Below are 20,822 nucleotides of genomic sequence, written 5' to 3'. Positions count from 1 at the left end.
CTGGCTACCATGTAATCCCAAACCATAAAATCGTTACGAGAAGAAATCAATCAGCTGAGCTGTTACTAAGCAACAGTAACCTGGTAATAGGTTACCGATGAATTACCTGTTATTGACACTAATACTACAACTGGCAGATCAGTAATGGCAAGTGCAGTAGTTGTGCACATGTTTTATTTGTGTCAGACATGTTTATCCTTCAAAATAGTGAAAATTAAGTAAATTTGATACGGATTTGTTTGTTATATTTTATAAATAAATATCCAAGATTGTTTTTAATTCACCATAACATTATTACTTTTTATAATATAGTTTGAAATACAGTGTAATTTGGTATAAGTAGTTGAAGCAAGGATTCTTTACTCATGAATTGATGATTCTATACTATTGATCACTCGAGTGGTAGATGCTTAATATTCTGCAGCGGCAGCCAAAGACGTAATGAAATCTCTCTAAAAGGTGATAAAACGTGGTTTTCTTGGCCTCAGGCTGTTGGACTGATGCCTAAATATAACATTTGTGGGAAAGATACAATGTCAATATGATAGGTCGTATTTAGAAGCAAAAACAGTTAATGCAGGTCGCAGTTTTAGTAAAAATGTACTGAAGAAGTTTCTTTGAAAGATCTAAGTTTGGAATTTGCAAACATTGTGAATTTTATGTATTTTGTAGAAAAGCTAATTTTTAATTTGAAATACTAACGTAATTTGATTTTACATTTTGGTTTCAATAGTTTAGAGATCATGAATATCGATCTCTAAACTATTGCTTATTATACTGCAGTGTAAGTTGTATAGGTACTGCTTTGTTTGTTACATTTAATAATCACACATTAGATAATTTAAAACTAATAATTAAATTACTACTTTGCTAGATATATAAACATAACTGAACTGTACTAGCCTATATTTTGAAATACCTCCAATAGCTATAACATAATTTGGTATGACATTTTGGCTTTGTATTATTCGGTAGATTAGATGATAAAAAATATCAATGATTCGATTGTTGTGGTGGCTGTTTAATAAACTGCAATTGAATGTTAAACTAAATTCCATTACATTATGTTTAAACTTTTTTTATAACAATTACATGGTAAAAAGAAAATTGTAACAAAATTCTCATATCAAGTTTAACCCTCTAAATAGTCCACAATTCGTCTTTTTTGAGTGACTGTTTTCAAGGATCTGTGCTAGAGAAAGATTACTGTGGTTTTTTCTAACATAAACTATCAATTTAAGCTATAGCAATATATTTTATTGTAGAAAGAGAATGAATTTTACTCAGTAATGGCTAGTAGTTGAAAGAACAGCTCTACATGACAACTGATTAAAGTATTAAAAACTTGTAAAGTATAACGGTATACGTTAATTTTATCTTTAAATGGCTAGTTACCTTTATGTGGCCAGTTATATTTCATTAGCACCTCAGTTGAAACTAATATACAGCTACAACGTAATGGACCAAGTTAACAGACCTACTAGCTAATACGCACAATCCTATTAAAAAAGCAGCAGATGTAATTGAGCACCATGAGCAAAAGCATGGCTTAAAATTTATGTTATCGAAAATTTCTGTATGGATATGAGATCCTTAAATAAACGTAGCACTAATAAAATTGCTGCAATTTTTAATTCCCTTGAGAGGAAGTCGCCATATAACTGTCACATAGTAGTTTACCACTGACAATGTGGACACTACTTTGTCAGTTATCCTCACTGTAACCCATTGTTCAAGAATTGGATCAGTTGACACAGTGGCCAAAGTAGACAAAAGAAATGAGAATTGCTTACAATGTTATAATTTAAGCTTGCTATGCATCAGTAATTGGTGAGAGTTTTTCACACATTCATTCCTAAAATAAATTATTTCATCTTTTTATTGCAAACTTATACATTGGAATCGAAAGTGAGTGATTGGACTGCATAAGAAACCATAATTAATTACACACCAATTAACGAAGTGTGGATCAGTAAAAACTATGTATCAAGCATTACTAGGGGCTACAGATCTTTTTGTCGAATAAACTTAATAATCTTCATTTAAAAATGGCTTATGGAACATTATTCAAAGATAAAAAAATGTTATGTTAATCGTTCAAAGTTGTGATTTAAACATGGGAAACCAGTTATTCATTTGACAATAACTGGTAATCCCAACTTTGAAAGCGACCTGTGAGGTGAACAGTGTGGTGGTTAGGGGAGAGTGGAGAGTGAGAGAGAGGGATGTGGAGAGGGAGAAGAAGTGCAGACTCACTTCCCCCTCCACATTCCTTATCCACTCCTGTCGCCACTTTATCCACTTGTAGGGTATATGTTACATAACAGCTGTTTTACAAACCCAGTAATAATAACAACAGCTGTTAACAATAAATATTTGTTAAAATACTTCTTAATTATACTAACATATTAAATAGATGCAATTGACTATTCTTAACATAAATAATAATTCTTATTCCATAACAACGAGAATAATAAAACATAGTGTGATGCTCCAAAACACCCCACTTTTGTCTTGTAAAGGAAATACATCGGGCAGTGAAAGGGGGGGTGGCGGTAGGCGTAGTCGAGCTCCTGCTCCTCCCTTCCCCTATGGGCAAGAAATCTTCATGCAGATCGCTTTCAAAGCGGCTCATCTATAGCTATAAATATTTTTATTTCTTACTATTGTTTCTAGGGTGTTCAAAGGTAAAATTATTGGTAGAGTGTTTGCCAAAGCCTATCTATCACTTGAGGGAAAAATTTCATTTCTGTCTGCCTGCTTGTCTTATCTATCTATTTGTTCACACAACATATCTAAAGCAAACTGCAAACATATCGAAAGATTTGTAGCTGAAATACAATTTTATTAAATTCAGTGGTTTAATTTTAAAGAAAGCTATTGTATGTTTGTTTCAAGCTAATGATGTATCCCATCTTATTAATTATGGGACATTGACTGTACATCCCTGTGTTTAAAATTTAAAAATTTAATGTTTTAGTAATGAAAGTAATATCTTTACTCTTTACAAAACTTTCTATGAATGTTCTACATTCTACAAGTGTGTGGCAAGGTTAAGTTTGTTGTTGTGGCCTAACGAAAAAAGGGGAGCAGAGCACTTGGGTCAAAAACTACACAAGTGCAGGTTGATTGGAATGGCCTTTGCCACCACGAGGATGACCAGTTTTGAGACAGTTTGCAATTCAGAGTGCTCCTTATTTCCATACTGCCGCTATCTTGTGCATATTTAGCATATCTTGCATTTGTACAGGAGCACGGAGTGCATGACTAATATGACCCCCCACCACAGGTCCACTGATATTGTTTATCAGTTCTCTAAGAGGTGGTAACAACTGCCACCTTGTTTGCGGCACCTGATATCTAGTCCCGGGATGTGGGCTTAAATGTACCACAATATAAGATTCTATGGGAAAAGGCTAAGTAAGACCATCTCTACTTGACATATGTTTTGCTTATAAGATCTTTCAGGAAGTATATAATATGAATATTTAATCAATCATACACCTTGAAACATACAAATCTGTGAGCCATATATTAGTTTGGAATCAAGAACAATGCCTACAAATACAGTGCAACAGTTTGATATCTGATAATACAAGATATTAGCTGACAGAAAAAATATATTTCAGGTTTTAAGCTGATTTACCAATAATCCATTTTACCTAAACCGTTTTGAAGCTTCTTTAAAAAAAATTATGTAATATAGTTTTAAGCTGGTTCTCATTTTTATTAAAACAAAAAGATATTATAAGCAAACATGATGGATTTAAACTAATATTGATAATTTAACTGCAATTTTAGACAGATTGTTTTGATTGTGGCTGCCTAAATAGGAACAAGAAGCTTTTTAAAGTTCATCACTTCTACAACCAGTAATAAACTGGTTGTAACTTACTGGGATGTCACAAAATGTAGTAAGAGTGCTAGAGTTATTTTCCAGAGCTTCAAAAACAGTTGCCACAATCTTCTCAACTGCATCAATATTGAAACACCTCTAGAAATATGAACTTTTGAAATAGCTATTTAGGTTTTAAGTACATAACTGATTACTGCTTTTTCTGAAATTTTGCTGCAGCTGAAACGGATCTCCATTCTTAAAAATAGACACACTACTTGATAACTTTAGTGTTTGGGGAAATTGATCACGTGAAAGTGCACAATTTTAATGCACACAATAATAGGAAATAGCAATTTCAAACTGAATAACTAGCCCAATAAAAAAAAATCTTATGTAGAGTAGAAGTAAAGAAAACCAAAGCAGACAGGAATATTAAAAAATAAAACTCAATCTCTTTAAAATGTTTCCTTTGCTAAGTTGACTAAAAAAACTAAAAACTGTCTTAACTTTAGCATTATAAATTTTTGTCAAAGTTAAGTGTACAAGCAGCTAAGTTAAGTGACATATTAAGCCTAATATGTTATTAACGTTTAACTGTGGACTGTTTGACAGCATCATTCTATGGCGGCAGCTATGTCCACGTACCGCTTCAGGATGCCAAGAGTACCACCGAGGTGCAGCTGAGGTTCCGTACCAAGCAGTCAGATGCTCTGCTCCTGCTAGCTGCTGGTCGCACAGACTACTGCCTTATCCGGCTGGAGTCTGGCCGATTAAAGGTAGACTATACAATATTCTTTTTACTACTTACTAATGGTAGGATTAGGAACTTTAGTTGAATTAAATTAAATCGTTACATCAGTTCAGTAATGTTTGCCTATTTAACATATTTGCTGCTTCAAAAAGCCCCTGTATATACCCAATATGTGGAAAACTCAGATTTTTTCAGTTTGTTGCTGTTTTTTATTTTACTGCAGCTTTGGAAAAAGCAATTCTTTAAAAATATATATGAAGTTATAATAACTTACCATTTGTGATAAATAATATCCAAAAGGACCAGAAATGATCCCCTTGACTGATTTTCTCCATGTTATGTCTATAACAGTGCGGTATAGACAACGCTGTCACTTGTTTATTCCACACACAAAAAAAAGATAAATATTGTTTGAATAATATGTAATAAAAAAAAAACATGCGTGCATGTGTGTGTTACATCCGGGCAGTAGTCCCCTGTAGTTTTGGCGAGGAACATTTTATGGTCTGGACAGTACACTGCAGCGATATTCTCTGGTAATAGATGGGTACCAGTACTTCAACTTGCTTCAGCAATGTATATAGTATTAATCGTTTTATACTAGAAAAATAAACAAAATTTTTTTCAGTTGGTGTGATTAATTTTCTTTACAATTCAGTAGTGATATAGTAAATATTGCTTGACAAACTATGCAGACATGAGCATTTTTACCAAGCAAGTTACACGTATGATCAATGAAAACTATAGGAATTTTAACTGAATCATTAGAGTAGTCCTGTAATTATATCCACTTTAAGGTATTTTCAAGCTAGTGTTACTAAAACTGCTTTTGTGTAACTCCAAGTGAGCGGAAAATATTGATATATTGTCAAGTTTCTATCAGATCCAAAATTTTAGTTGTACATTTCTTCATGCATTTTTCTGCTTAAAATAATGTAGATTTAAAAGTATTTTTATTTACAAAAATAAAATAAAATAAATGTCAAGTAAGTCTCTAATATGAACCGAATGTAGTGATAACCAATTAGTGATATATTCATTTAGTTACTTATTTGGCTGAGAGATTACACAACCTTCCAACCATACATAGACAAGTATTTTAAATATATGAGTTTTGGAACTGTGAAATACAGCAGTCACAGTGGCTGGCCGATGTTAACTGGAAAATAGCAGGGGTGTCTGAGCTGAGGGACTGGACATGATTATAAAGTTTTGGTCTGACAAAAAGAACTGCTACAGCCACCTTAGGGCTGGGAACAATCACATAAGTTAAATAATAAAACACTAAAGGTGAAAGTTGATAATTCATCATTGTTGAGCAGCTTCCAACAAGAAGTTGGACAATATATCTAGAAATTGTAAACAAAAAATAATATTTTGCTTTGTAGTTAATCAAAATGTTGATTGTTTAGGTTCATATAAACTTGGGGGCTGGTGAGTCTGAAGTGGCGTCACCAAAGGGACTGCGCCTGAACGACTTAACTTGGCATCAGGTGGTGGTGTCTCGGACTGATGCTAATGTTACGTTGTCAGTTGATCAGATCCATGTCACCAGGTGAGAGGTTTCAATGAATATTGAGTAGTTATAATCTTTTTTGTTTATACAAACCAAAACAGTGTGTTTTTAATTTTTGGTTAATTAAATCAGAAGTTATTTTTGCTTGTAACATTTAAGGCATTACTAGAATTCTATAATTCATCATTTGAGGAAACTATTTGAAATCATTTGGGAACTACTTCTTGCAGAAACCGTAAGTAACTTTCTGAGTTAACATTTCCTTGAAGAAAATAAGCACCAATCAGTGCAGTACTTGAAATACCTCCCCATACCATAACACCAGGCTCATTGAGTTCTGCTTGGATTATGTTATAAGGATTTACATCCAACTAGTACAAACAGTTATGCCAATTAACGTGTCTCACAGAATTCCAATCGCTTATCGGAATCATCCTCGTGAAGCGCTTGAAGATGGATGGTATGGCTTAAATTTTAATTGTTTTAACATTCTTTACATGTTTCTTCTTGATATTTCTAGTTAGGTAGATGCCGAGTCAATTTACCGGGACTGGCTATAAAAGCTTGAGCAACTGTCTGCAGGTTTTCTTCGTTGTAAATTGATTGTGGACGACCACACTTTGGGCATTTAAAACACTTTCTATGTTTTCAGATTTCTTATTTAACTTACGCATATACTTTCAAGTGGGTATCGCGGCACCTGGATATTTATCACTAAATTCTTCAATTATTACAGCAGTATTTTTATTATGCTTCCACCATAACTGAAGGATGTAAACTCGTTGGGTTGTAAACATTTTATAAACACACACAGCCAAATAACAAATGCAAAAACTTCACTTTACACTAGCCACTGGAACAGACAACAATGAATTTACTCTGTGTTGCTGCCAACTTAACATTCTTGCCAACCTATTGAAACAAAATATTCCAATTTATGGGGAAACTGACATATGTGCTACCATATGTCAGTTTTATATATATATATATATATATATATATACCGAGTGTCCCACGAAGAGGTTTAAACGTTTGATTTTAGATTAATTGTTCATTTATGTACCGAATATTTTCAAACTCTTCACAATTCATTAAATAGGTTTTAAAAATATTCTGTGAAAATTTCAGCTCTGTTACAATTGTTGAAACAAAATTTAAGAAAAATAAAGCATTTCAATCCAAAAATTAGAATCTAGGCTATTATAAAACCTACAATTATAGTCCACAATTATTCGAACTGTTGAAGCTACGAGTATAAACTTGTTCCTTTAAGTAACCCCATAGAAAGAAATCACATACAGTTAAATCTGGGGATCGAAGTGACCAATCTCAAAATTCACTTCTATGACCAATTCCACGGTCATTTAGTAATCACTTGACAGGATTTGCGAAATGAGGAGGAGCACAATCTTGTTGGAAGATTGCTTGATCCATTTCGGGAACCGTAAAATGAGACAAGAGACAAGACTTGTTCATTTAAAACCTGTTCATACCTATTGCCAGTCATTGTACTGTCTGAAATGTCGTAAGATAGCACCCCATTACAAATGACAGCTGCCCAAACAGTAATTCCTTTTGATTTGAGTAGAATCTGTTTTGCACACACTAAAGTATAACATAGACAAATTTAACTTAATATTTAATTGGATTTTGGTTTTCATTAGTGAAAACAAGATAGGATTTACTTGTTGGGTCTCAGCAAATTGGCATTGCAAACTGTTTAATTTTTTATCTCACACATTACACAATAATTAACTGAATACACACTATGACACAAACAAACTCAAACTAACATCAGGCTATCGGATGTCAGCCAGAATGTGTGTTTTACTGGTGTGAATTTCTACTTTCTTTGACGGGTAAAATCTTTTTTGAAAGGGTTTCTTTCTACGCCAATGGTATTTTAATTGAGGATACTAAACGTTTTTAAGGAAAATACAAATATTTATTGCCTCTCCTAGAATTGAACATATGACCTTTTGGTTAGATAGCCACAACCTTACCCCTACACTATGGTGAAGGTTAATGATTACTGAATTCAAAGACTTTAACGATTTTAAAACTATTATTTAGGTTGGATTTGAAATTTTGCTGAACAGACGATATGTATAATTGGTTGTTCCTAAAAGGGTAAGTATACATTCTTGAATGATCTGATTACATCTTTTTAAACTCCAAAAATATAAATACCACAGTTTTGCTTTATATTCATGTTCTGTATGGAATTTAATTTCCAGAGAGAAACTTCCTGGGAAGTTCTTTGAGTTGAACATCCACTACGGCGTGTATGTGGGTGGGCAAGGTGACTTCTCCGAGTTGTTCCTAGGCCACGGAGAGTGGACACGTGGTTGTCTGGCAGATGTGGTGTACAATGGAGTTAATGTGCTGCAGCGTGCACGACAACGCATAGCTAAGTCTGATGCACAATCCATCACGTGGAATTGTGCTGCTGAATTTGATGCCAGCGTCGAGCAGGATATCAGTTTTGTAGAAGAAGGTGCCTACATGGCCTTACCCAATATCATCAACCGCACTGGAGTCAGGTGAGTCAAATGGATTACATTTCTTTATCCACATCAGTTATAGGTTTAAAAACTAAGAAATACATTTGCAGTCAAGAACTAAATTGTTTTTGTGACTGGTAAAATGACTTATAATGTATTGATCCAGGAATGTTTTATCCAAAACACATTAAAAAAGGTATTGGAATACGCTTTTATTCTGCAACAGGTAGAGAGATTGCAAACACAATGCCTAACAAATTTACTGTATTCAAGTTGCAACTAACAGTGCAAGCTTTCTAACTGATCAAGGATTTGAGTTTATCAGGCCTTCTTATCTACCTGTTCTTCTTATCCTATTAAAACTCATGTTAAAACCTGGTTTTTTGCCCCTTTGTAATTATGAAAACCATTTATGGTTTTTACTTTGTTGTGGTGAATATGTTATAATATACAGAAATCAATATAAACTAATAACCAGTGTTGTATTGGTTAGTCACCCTATAGAAAGTTGTACAAGGGTAGACCTATTAGTCAAGGAGTAATGAAGAAGTAAACCCCAATAGGTATTTCTTTTATTTATAAAAAATGATATTGTTAGTCTATAATATTTTAATATGATCTGGGTTTTTATATTTTCGTATTTATTCAAAAACTTTGTTCACTAAATCTTTAAGCTATTTATCAGCCTAGAAATCAACAACTGAGGTCATATCTTTATGTGGTTTTTTTAATCAAAAGCTAATAGTTATGTGGTTATCTATCACATTATGTATTTGCTTTATGCTTCTGGATAATGTTTTTAGTATTTAATCAGTAGTGTAGTCAATTTAACAGAAACCATTTAGGCTACTTACAATGTTATAATGCTGCAGGTGGGAGATGGAGATAAAGACATCTTTTGCACAAGGCGTTCTGTTGTACTCAAGTGGACTGTCACCAGGCCGCAGTGATTTTGTGGGTGTGGAGGTAGTGGGGGGCCAGGTCCGGGTGAGCCTGGACAAAGGAAATGGTGCCGTGGAACTGACCAGCGATGCCGTGGTGAACGACGGCACATGGCACACAATCAACGTACGACTCAGCCCGGCACTCATTGACATCTCTGTAGATGGCCGCAGTAACTCTCTCCGATTGGCACTTAGTGGCAGTCGATTCTTTGATCTCTCTGAGACGGTGAGTCTGATCTGTCTGAAACATGATTTGTTGATTATGGTAAACTTTTACAAAATATAGAATATTTATGGACTTTTGACAATCTTAAGGTTTTCAAAACTGACTGTTAACCCTGTGTGCTCGAAAGGCCAGCAGTACTGGCCACACCAAGGTTACAGATAGCTCGTGTTAGTTTTACCATAGTTTGTCCTCGCAACTCGTTTGGCCAGTAGTACAAATAGAAACGCTACTTTCGTTGACAGCTCGGTGGCCATATTTGTTGTTTGCATTTCCCCCAGATCGAAATTATTTTTCAATTTCCTCTGCATTATTTGCATAGTAATTTAAAATGTTTAAAGAAGAAATGAAAAATAATTGAAAATCTATTTTTAATGAATCTTTCTATAATTAGAAATCTATTTATCTTTTAAAGATAAATATACATTTGGGAAATTTAACTCTTATTATATATATTGTTAACAAAGATATGTAAATAAAATGTTATAAAGTAGGCCTTTGTATGTATGTTATACTCAGATATGAACTTTTTACATTTTTCTTAGTATTTACATTTTTTTTTATGGAATAACACTTTTAAAAATATTTACGTATATGTAGTCAAAAATATTTAGTACATGTATACTAGTACAATTTTCTAGGTTTCTATCACTTCATTGTATATGCCCTCTATGCATCATTTGTCTTATTTGTACAATTTAGAGAAGAATTATAGGCTAATTTACAATTTACTGCTTTACTTAAAAATTACTTTAAAATAAAGCTGCTTGATAGGTTTCAGCAATCACCATTCATTATTAAACAAAGAGAATATTAAAGAATAACTGCTATGTTTAGTGGTCAGTGGTGCTGGCCTTACAAGCTATGGACGTATTATATCTTGGCCAGTACAGCTGGACATACTAGTTGAGATAACATTGAGATAATCTGCGCTTCCGACAAAACAGTTGCGGCCAGTAGAGTTGGCCATACAAGCTCCAAGGAAAAATTATAAATATTGCTTTCGAGTGCATAGGGTTAATGGTTTAAGATCAAGCCGGTTTATAAGAGGAAGGTTGATTTCACAGGAATACTCTTAATAAAATTGTAAATTAAAACCAATTGGAAAACTAATTAACTGACAAAGCATATATTTTTAAGAGCCTTGAGAAGTAACTGGTGATATTTAGGATGGTGTTTGTTCACTGTAGGTGTACATCGGAGGAGTAGAGCTGAACAAACGAGCCCGAGCACTGGGCCAGGGGCTGAAGGCAGCAGACACAAGCTTCAAGGGCTGCATGAGACTCCTGGCTGCTGATGGCAAGCGATTTGGAATCCCCAACGCTAAAGTAACACAGGTACTCCTTTTTTCGCATTCGTGTAGCATGATCAGAAAATGAATACACGGTTATTCACTGATAACCGCCACTTGGTGATTACAGCAATGTTTTTTTATGTTTCCTATTAACTTGTATGTCAGCATAATCTTGAAGGAAGGCAATTGATAAAAATCACTCTCTTTGCATTATACTGTATAGTTTCACATTATTTTCTAATTTCATTACAGTTTACTATGATTACTTCTGAAATGAGCACTTGTATATTGGCAATAAATGTAAGGAATTTCTTAACACGTAACACTTGATCATTAAAGAGCATTGAATTCCTATATTCATGGCTGGAGGAGCATCCTTAAGTATATAAGTTGCTTATAGTAATCAAAGGCCTAAAGATGTGATCTACTTATCCACTATCTTGATTTTTATCAAAATTCTTTGGGAAACAGGAACATAGAGCATGTTTAACCCTATAAGTGGCGGTCATTTGTGGTCTCAGTGGCAGGCCGTTTTTGGGCAAATTGCCGTGATCGTTAAACTTATTTTTAGAAAATATTATCTAAGTGATAACCTAGCAACATTATATATTTTTGTTTTCCTTATGAACTATACAATAAGAATAAATATAATATTTGGTGCCTTACCATTATTTTCAGATTAATATCATTGTAGATGTGTAAAAAACTTTTTTTAGAAAAAATAATTTTTAAGTTGTACTGTCCGTCACTTTGAAACTACTGGAGCTACAAAATAATGTCAAATTCACAGAATATACACAATTTTATTCTAAACAAATTACTTCTTATAAATCTTTTTCTATTTACAAGAACAAAAAAGTTAGATGGGAAAAACTAAATCTATGTATAAACTGGTTTTTTTACTCCCGAGTCACTAGAAGGGGCTTGTCTTTTCCTCCCAGTAGTGTAGGGCCTATAATAGTATAATAGTGGCTTAGTTCGCCATAGCACAGTATATTTCGTAAATATAAAACAGGAATTGTCTTATCGCAAACCCCTCCCCATCCTCAGACAGAGGTCAAAGTCGAGCGATCTAGTAGATAACGTGACTACAGATTCTCGCCGCCCGTTCAGCTGGTGCGCCGCATTCTTGTACTTTTCGTGCCGAAGTGTCTGTCGAGTGCGTCACTTTGTTGTACTTCCATGTTTTACTGTGTGTGTAATAGATTAGTGATGGGTGACACAATGAGAATTTGGGATTTACCCACGAGCGAAGAGGGGGCCATTCGTTTTTTACAAGATCATGACTAGTTGCCTACATCTAAAATATGCGTTGCGGTCGGCAGTTGCTGCTGAAGGCGGAAATCCACTAGACTCACTCATCCTTGATATTGCTGCTTTCTGGGCGTCACAGGAAACCCATTAACAATTAATAATCATTGTAAGTTTGTAAATTGAAGAGTTGCTTTTTCGTTATATAATGTTTTTTTTTTTTTCTATAAATTTATTTGTTTGTGTTCCTCATACTGGTGTAGTCGGTATAATCCCAAAGTACCCCAACATTTTCCATGACGAACGAATAACCTAAACATTTACCGGTAACACAAACGCGATAAACAATAATATACTGACAATAACAGTATGCAAAGTTGCCAAACAAAACAGTAACGAGACGAGTAGACAGCTGTTCTCTCGTCTGCCGCCAGGTCAAACGAAAACCGTCGGAATCATTTAAGCCAGCAAACATTAGTAACATGAATACACACTATACTATATGATATGTATAGGAAATTTCATGGAGAATACGATAGTTCAAACTAGGCCTAAATATAATGGACGGTTGCGGAGCAACGGCCTTAAATGTGAAGCGATGGCTGTGACGGCGCTTGCCACTTCGCGGCGGCGTGAATCATACGTCTCAGACGGCGCTTGCCACTTAGAGGGTTAAAATACCAACAAGAAGAAAGATTGGCCATGGCAAAATATGCACTTCAAACTGGACACTCTTTTTCAAATGCAAAACTATTAAAAGAAGTACAAAATAAAAAATTTCTCGTTACATATGAAACAATTTTTATAAAGAAGAACCAAAATAATCTAGTAAACAACGAACCTGGACCTTTTCAAAATTCACCGTTACTTTATTTGATCTAACTAAATATCAACTTTATTTTTTATATATACATATAACATACTGTCCTGTCATAGAACATTATCTTTTTGTATTTTTAATGACATATGTTTTTATTTAGTACAAAATTGTTTATGTGATTATTACTTTTATTCAGTTATGTAGGTCTGAAGATGTTCTCATGGAGTATGAAAGGCCTCACAAAATAAAAAACCTATATTATTGGAGTGTTTGTTTTAAATAAATATATAGTCTAATGTTTGTTTATGAAAATGATAAATATGTGTACAACAAATTTTTAAGATTATGATTGATGGTGCTGCAGCTGTTCATGCTTTATTAACAACTTTACTGTTGGCCTATACTGAATGAAAAAGAACAGACGAACTCATTCTCTGTGCTGTAAAGCCTCAGCCGCAGTAAACAGTCTCAGTTAAAGTGATCACAGTAAACATTAAAATCTTAACTTTACTTATGTGTGTTCCTTGGAGCAGATGAGAGAAAGAAAGTTCACAGCCTTTGTTGAAATAATGAGGTTCGCTGGCAATATTTTCCTTACAAAATTTGGAAACATTGTAAAGGTGGAAGGGTTCACAAATGTATTCAAAATCTAAATTTTTATTGAAATATTATTTTAAAGCTACTAACGTAATTTTTGTCACAAATATTATAAAACTGTATAAATTTAATCAAAACCAATATAAATGAGTACTTTTAATATATAATAATTAAAATTAATAACCACTATTTTCATCATAGAGTGTATTTGTTGATTTAAAATAATAAGAAAAGATGGCTGACTCCCTTTTTCTAGTTCTTAATTTTTTTCTAGTTCTGGGTAAAATTTGGGTTGTTTGATTAAAAATTAGAGATAAATTTTGACACCTTAAATATTATAGTTTGCTTGAATGCTAAAGTACTCATTACTGTATTTTTTGAAAATTATATTGATATAATAAGTTTAGAACAAATTTATTAGGACTATGATATTGTCATGATTGGTTGTGCTGTGGTTGTTCATGCTTCAGTAATAACTTTACTGCTGGCCTCTACTGAACGAGAACGAACAGGGGCACTGCTGGCCTCTGCACTGTAAGGCCTCATCTGGAGTCAGTGTGTTAAGCTGTGGCTATGTTTGTAATGACAGTTATGTTATTTTATTAAATCAAGTTATACATTTGCTTGTGCTAGTGTCATTTTTACTTCATCAAGTTGTTGTGTATTATGTTGGTACTGTATTTGTTTGAGTTGTTTAATATTTATCTTGATTTCCCATCTACATTGTATAGTCATAATAGATTTCTTCTTAGCCCTGTTTTATAAGGACACTGAAAATGTATTCATTAGTCAGTGCAACTGAATCTTATATAGAACAAAATTTAAACTTATAAATTTTGTACATGAGCATCTTTAGATGGTTGGATGGTTCTTATGTCATAACAGAGTAAAAAATAATTTTGAATTAAAAGACTAATTTCTGCTGCAGGATGAACAGTTTCAGTTCAATATTCAACAATCAATGTTAAATATTCCTACAGCCAGTTTGATTGCACATCTTGAACTGTGTCAGTAGAGTTAGACTCAAATTCGAGTTTGTACTTTTTAAAATTAAAAACAAGGATTGATTATCCATCAGCCTTATTTAAATAAAGTTATTAAATTTGTAGATTATAAAAATTTTTATTTTACTATGTTTCAATAAAAAAGCAAAATGCTGCAATAGGTAAAGATATTATGACCACAGTTCATCAATTTAATGTTATAATAAGCTGATTACAACAGCTAAAATTAAAACATCTGATTTTTGTGATTCACAAACAATGCTGTGACATAATGACAGTGGATATTGTTTAGTACTCAATTTTTTAAAAGCGCATTATCTCCTTTATTTATCAACCTGTACTTAAACTTGTTTTTGTTGGATTTTTAATTCAATGGTCTAACTAAAATTTAATAAATGTGACTCTTTTGTATCATACATGTATGCTGTTTTTAAGATTTTAGGAAACTGTCATTAAAAAAAATAAAGCTTTTAAAAATTGAAATTTTTTCTGTAATTAGGCCTTTACGTAATAAAGTTATGTATCAAATTTCAACTTATATTAAAACAAGCCGTTAAAAAAAAAAATTGTTAAGTGAAAAAACAAAATGGCGGCTAATGGGTAATTATTGAGTTTTTGAAAGATTTAATAAGATATTTTTGTTTGTCTTTGGTCTAGGAATAATACCTGAATTATTGGTAGAGAGTTCTGGAACACCCTGTATATTCTAAAGCATTAAAAAGAGGTCGGACTCCTTCCAATTTTGCAATTTGTTTATAATACCAAGAAACGTTGTTTGGAACAGGGTATTTTGCCCGAGTGTGTGTGGTCATACCCGTGCACACAGAACCCGTGTGCAGCTGATGCGAAGTGCGTCCAGCAAGGTGTTGACTCTTTCCGCTGCGAGTGTCTGCGATCCCACTGCCTCAAGGAGGACTTTGCCACCTCATACAAGGTTAATGTCAGCTCTCTGCTAAATGTAGAACTCTGTTATTGTTAATATTTTCTTCAATTTGCTAGAATTATGTACAAGTTTATATAGGAATATTAAAATCTTTTGTTATGCATAACTGTGGCAGGAGGATCTTTTCACTTTATGAAATATTTCTAAACTATAGGTTATACAGCTGCTTGGCAACAACAACAAGCTGCAAGACAACTTAATGGTGTATTAATTATTAGGAAATTTGGATCTTTGTAGGTTAAAAATAGCAATAAATAATTTAACATGTCACAAACATTGTTCTCTAAGACAGAAATGAACAGTAAGCTCCATATTTAAAGGGATTTAATAAAAATGTTAATGTTTTTATTTATAAATCCTATTAACCCGGGATCACTCGCGCTGTTAGGTTGAACCTAAACATTGGTAAATGGAGTACAATATTACTAGTCAAAGTTACTATATTTTTCTCGTCTTTTTGTCTATTCCTCGTTTGAAAGTGTCTGTGAGCATGTTTTCGCGCGAAAAGAGTAAGTTCCGTGTGGTGGGGGGTAACTGGTGGGGAGGGGAGTGGTAGCCATACGCGCGCTGTTAGTGCCAACCTACCGCAGCGCGAGTAACGATGTTGTCTCATTTGTTAGGTGCTACCTAACGACGCGAGTAACCGCGTTAGTGTTTTGTTTGTGTTCAACTTTAGTTTTTTTGTTGATTTAATTTTAATATTGTGGTGTAGTTAATCTGTTTGCTTGAACTAAGTGACATTTATAAACAGATACTTAAAAATGAACAATGAACACATTTTGGGTTTGGTTAGAAGAAGAGGAGAATTTGTTGCACGATGACGTGTCAGATTTGGATGCAACAACTGAAATTGATGATCAAGGACACCAACTCAGAGCAGTCAGACTTCGAGAATGAACCTAATGAAGTTACTGAAAGTGCTGGTCCATGTGAACCCAGAGTTTACGACACCAACTGTAAGTAGGCCTAATCTATCATTAGTCTCTAACTCTTACAACCGTACTATGTAGGAAGAGACCAAATCACGGGATGGAATGTACATGAACCTTCCAGTTCAAGAACACCTAGGCAAAATATAATTACAACACTACCTGGAGTAAAGGCTATGGCACGTCATTCTAACACAATTTATGACACGTGGAAATTGTTTTTTTCCCGACACGTTAATTGATGAAATAGTTTACGTTGTACAAATGAACAGCTGTTAGTTATGAGCCAAAAGTACACAAGAGGAGAAAAAGACTGCCCTCAAACAGATTTTTGCGAATTACACGCATTTTTTGGTATTTTGTATTTGGCTGGTGTCAAGAAAGGTAACCATTTGAATATTGATGAGCTTTGGGCAAATGATGGCACTGCTCCTGATTTCTTTGTGGCTACGATGTCTAAAAAGCGTTTCCAAACACTCATTCAGGCCATAAGATTTGATAAGAAGAGCACAAGACCTGCCCGATCAACTAAGGATAACTTAGCACCAATACGGGGACGTGTTTGAGGCATTTGTAAAAAAAAATGTCAAGACACCTACAATCTAGGTGCATTAACAACTCTAGACGAAATGTTGGAGGCGTTTTAGGGGCAAGTGCCAATTCAGGCAATATATTGCCAACAAACCCGCGAAATACGGGATAAAGATTTACGCACTGGTTGATGCAAGGACTTTTTTTTACAAACAACCTCGAGATTTATCCTGGAAAACAGCCTCCAGGAGAGTTTGATTTAGGCAATGATGTAGTGAGTGTTGTAAAACGTATGATAAAACCCATTGACAACTCCGGAAGAAATGTTACAATGGATAATTATTTCATGGACATAACCATTGGCTAATGACCTCTATGCAAATCACAGACTTACTGTAGTAGGAAACTGTTCGTAAAAATAAGGCGCCAATTGCCTTTAGAACTCAACGACCAATTTACGTGAAACGTCCAGTAAAGAGTACTATATTTGCCTTCTCCAAAAGCCCAAACAACTGTATGCTAAGCCTCATACATTCCAAAGAGAAATAAAAATGTTTTAGTCGGATCAACCATGCACAAACAAGGAGTGATTGACGAAGAAAGTGGTGATAATTTTAAACCAGAACTAATCACATTTTACAACCTCACAAAAGGAGGTGTAGATGTGGTTGACAGAATGAAAACAGAATATTGTGTTTCAAGGATTAGTAACAGATGGCCGTTCACTGTATTTTGTTCTTTGTTGAATATTGGAGCCATTAACAGCCAGATAATTCTGAAGAGAGTTAACACAAACATTCTAATGCCCAGAACGGAAGTATTTAACCGAGTTTGGCTAGAGCACTTGCAATCCCCCACATTACAAGACGGTCATCACTGACGAACTTATCAATTTCACTTCGCCAAAAGATCAAGAGCATTGTTGGGAACACCTGCAACACCAGCACCACCTCCAGAAGACGGACAAAAAAACCCGATGTGTATACTGTCCTATTAGAAAAAAACAGGTATACACAGGCCAGATGTAGTGGTTGTAACCACGCAGTATGCAAATAGAGCATATTTCTTCTACAGTGCTGACATGCTTCCAGTGCGCACAGCTGCAGAAAACCCTCAAGATGCAGAGTAAATGATCAAGACACACCTTTGTGATAATCAGAGACTGTACACGTTTATGTAAATGTACATTTTAAGAATATTACAATGTTTTTTTTTTTATTTTGGCACTCAAGGGCATTTTTTCAAAACTGCTCATATAATCAATATGTATATTTTTTTATAACAAACCATTTAAAATGTTTCATAATAATGTATAAAGTACTGTTTTTAAGATGCAATTATGTACAATAAAAACAAAAAAATTAATGGAAAATGAGTTTTTATTCAATATTTCCAAATGTTAGATTCAACCTAACACGCGAGTAACGGTGTGTTAGTCTAAAACACGCGAGTGATCCCGGGTTAATCTTTTCTATCCACCCATTGTTTTTAACACCTATCAAAATTTGTCCAGTTACCAACAAAAATTAAATTTTAAAAACGTTACCTTTTTACACTATTAAAGAATATCAAGGAACAGATGTTGGGAAGTTTGGGTCTGAACGATTTTGACTGATTTTTATTTAAAATAATCATTTTAAAAAGTATGTAAGTACAATTATAAAATTTATTAAATTGAATACTGATGAAAATTAAAGTTAAAGTGTATTATGGACAATGTGTTACGTTATGTTATTCTAATGTGCACATACATTCACAAATGTATTGAATCTAAAATTCTTCTTGAAATTTCCAGGGCCATTGAAAAGAAGAAAATGTTTTTATTTAAAAGAAATCCAAACCAAAATTTAATAAGTAAAACCTGGGCTTTTGTAGTTTTTAATTCTTAACAACTTAATTATTGCAGTCATTTAGACTAATTATTGTAGTCATGTAGACTGTTTCATATGCCATATTACAAATCACTATTATGACACTATTCATGTACTGCATGGCCCTTGACTAGGTGTTCTCTAAGACCTCACAGTTAGAGCTAGTGGAGCTATCACCGCTGACCGTGGTGGAAGGGGAGAATGCTCTGCTCACACCATCGCACATAAATGTGGTCCTGGACTACGCCAAGTTCGGAGTACGTGACTCCGGTGTGCTGTTCCTCACTCTAGGCTCCCCTACTCATGGCCGGCTGGCAGTCGAGGTCTGGGAACGAGGTGGGCAGAGCCCCAACCATCAGGTCTTCACCCTCCTCGACCTGGCTAAAGACAAGGTTTGCCTCTTTTGTTATTCTGTATATGGAAAATGTATGTGTATAAGTGAATAGTTCAGGGAGGAAGGAAGATGTCTTCTTGCTTTATTTATTAGTTATTGTTGTAAGTCCTTACTCACCATGATATGAGTGTTTGAGACTTCAAGCATTTTAAACACTAATAAAGGAGATTTTTACTGTAACTTCGGTACAATAAAATTTAAAATCATATGTCATGGTTAGAAATATTGTTTTTTAAATTCATTAGTTGATGAAAATGTGTTTTAATTATATTGTCATAATTTTAAGCTGTTTACGAGAAAATAGTAATTGTAGGTTACTACTGTATTTTAGAAAGTTGATTTGTGTTCATGAGGGTGTGCACACTTTATACTTGTACAAATCTAAAATAATAATTCAGCCTTTATATATCACTCTGTACTAGAAATGTTGTCTCGTTGGTTTAAATAAGCCATTATTTAAAATCTGCTTAATTTCTAAATAAAGTGTTTCAAATTGAATATAACAGTAAATGAGAACTTATACAGAGTAGAAGTTTGTTTTCTTTGAAGCCATTCTATAATTGGCAACAATTATTGTTTTCTTGTCAACAGTTAGTAATAATGAAACAAAAAAAACATTCAATTGTACAGGAGTTGATCAGTAAAAATCTTCATAAATTTCATACACTATTTCTGTATAAATACGTTGCAGATCATGCACAGTTCATATTGCACATTCATTATAAAGCTATCAATGATTCTAATACAGCATTTAATGGATCTGATTGTTGGGGGTTTCCTGATTAAAACATCTCTGATTATAAGCACTAACTCTACTGACAGTTTTTTATACAAATCCATCTAAATAATATGTTTTTAATAATCAGAAGTATTGTTATTAGAAATAAGTAATTATAAATACTTCTAAAATCTTAGAATCAAGTGATTCTGGAACCAAGAATGTGAAACATTTGATCGCTAGTTTAAAAATACTGCACCTCAATCTTGCATCACACTCATCCCTCTTTATCCTTTTAGACTCAAATTATTTTCCAAGTTTGGAAGCTGCTACTACTTCGCATTAAATATGGGTTTTTGTGTTGAACTTGTGGTTTCTCTCTAGGTAATGCAAATAAAATTATTTTTATAGTATTTAATGTTTTTACTTATTAACCTGTGATTTGTTTGATTGTTTTTTTATACTAAACTAGGCATACATGTGTTTTATAATATTTAAAAAAGATTTAAAACAAAATTTTTTATTAGTTTACCTTGTTTATGATATTACACATATGCAACCATCCTATGTGTGAGATATATGTTATTAGACATGTAGTAACACAACAATTGTATTATAAGAATTTGTTTGTACATACAACATAAATTATATAACTTTTAGCCTGACATTTTCCTGTGTAGTAGGCCAAAAACTC

At 33.6% G+C, this 20,822-nt stretch overlaps 1 protein-coding gene across 1 annotated transcript in view; it reads left to right on the top strand.

Annotated features, from left to right (window-relative positions):
* The window catches only part of LOC124354806 (chondroitin sulfate proteoglycan 4), a 74,095-nt gene that overhangs the window by 2,894 nt on the left and 50,379 nt on the right, over positions 1 to 20,822 (top strand). Inside the window, exons 2-8 of the mRNA XM_046805530.1 lie at positions 4,451 to 4,614; positions 6,002 to 6,144; positions 8,343 to 8,648; positions 9,482 to 9,779; positions 10,967 to 11,113; positions 15,527 to 15,676; positions 19,151 to 19,408. Coding sequence (XP_046661486.1) covers positions 4,451 to 4,614; positions 6,002 to 6,144; positions 8,343 to 8,648; positions 9,482 to 9,779; positions 10,967 to 11,113; positions 15,527 to 15,676; positions 19,151 to 19,408 — 1,466 coding nt within the window. The remainder of the gene's footprint in view (positions 1 to 4,450; positions 4,615 to 6,001; positions 6,145 to 8,342; positions 8,649 to 9,481; positions 9,780 to 10,966; positions 11,114 to 15,526; positions 15,677 to 19,150; positions 19,409 to 20,822) is intronic.

This window comes from Homalodisca vitripennis, chromosome 2, assembly GCF_021130785.1.
Source record: "Homalodisca vitripennis isolate AUS2020 chromosome 2, UT_GWSS_2.1, whole genome shotgun sequence".
Taxonomy (NCBI): Eukaryota; Metazoa; Arthropoda; class Insecta; order Hemiptera; family Cicadellidae; genus Homalodisca; species Homalodisca vitripennis.
This window is presented reverse-complemented; position numbering and strand designations above follow the sequence as displayed.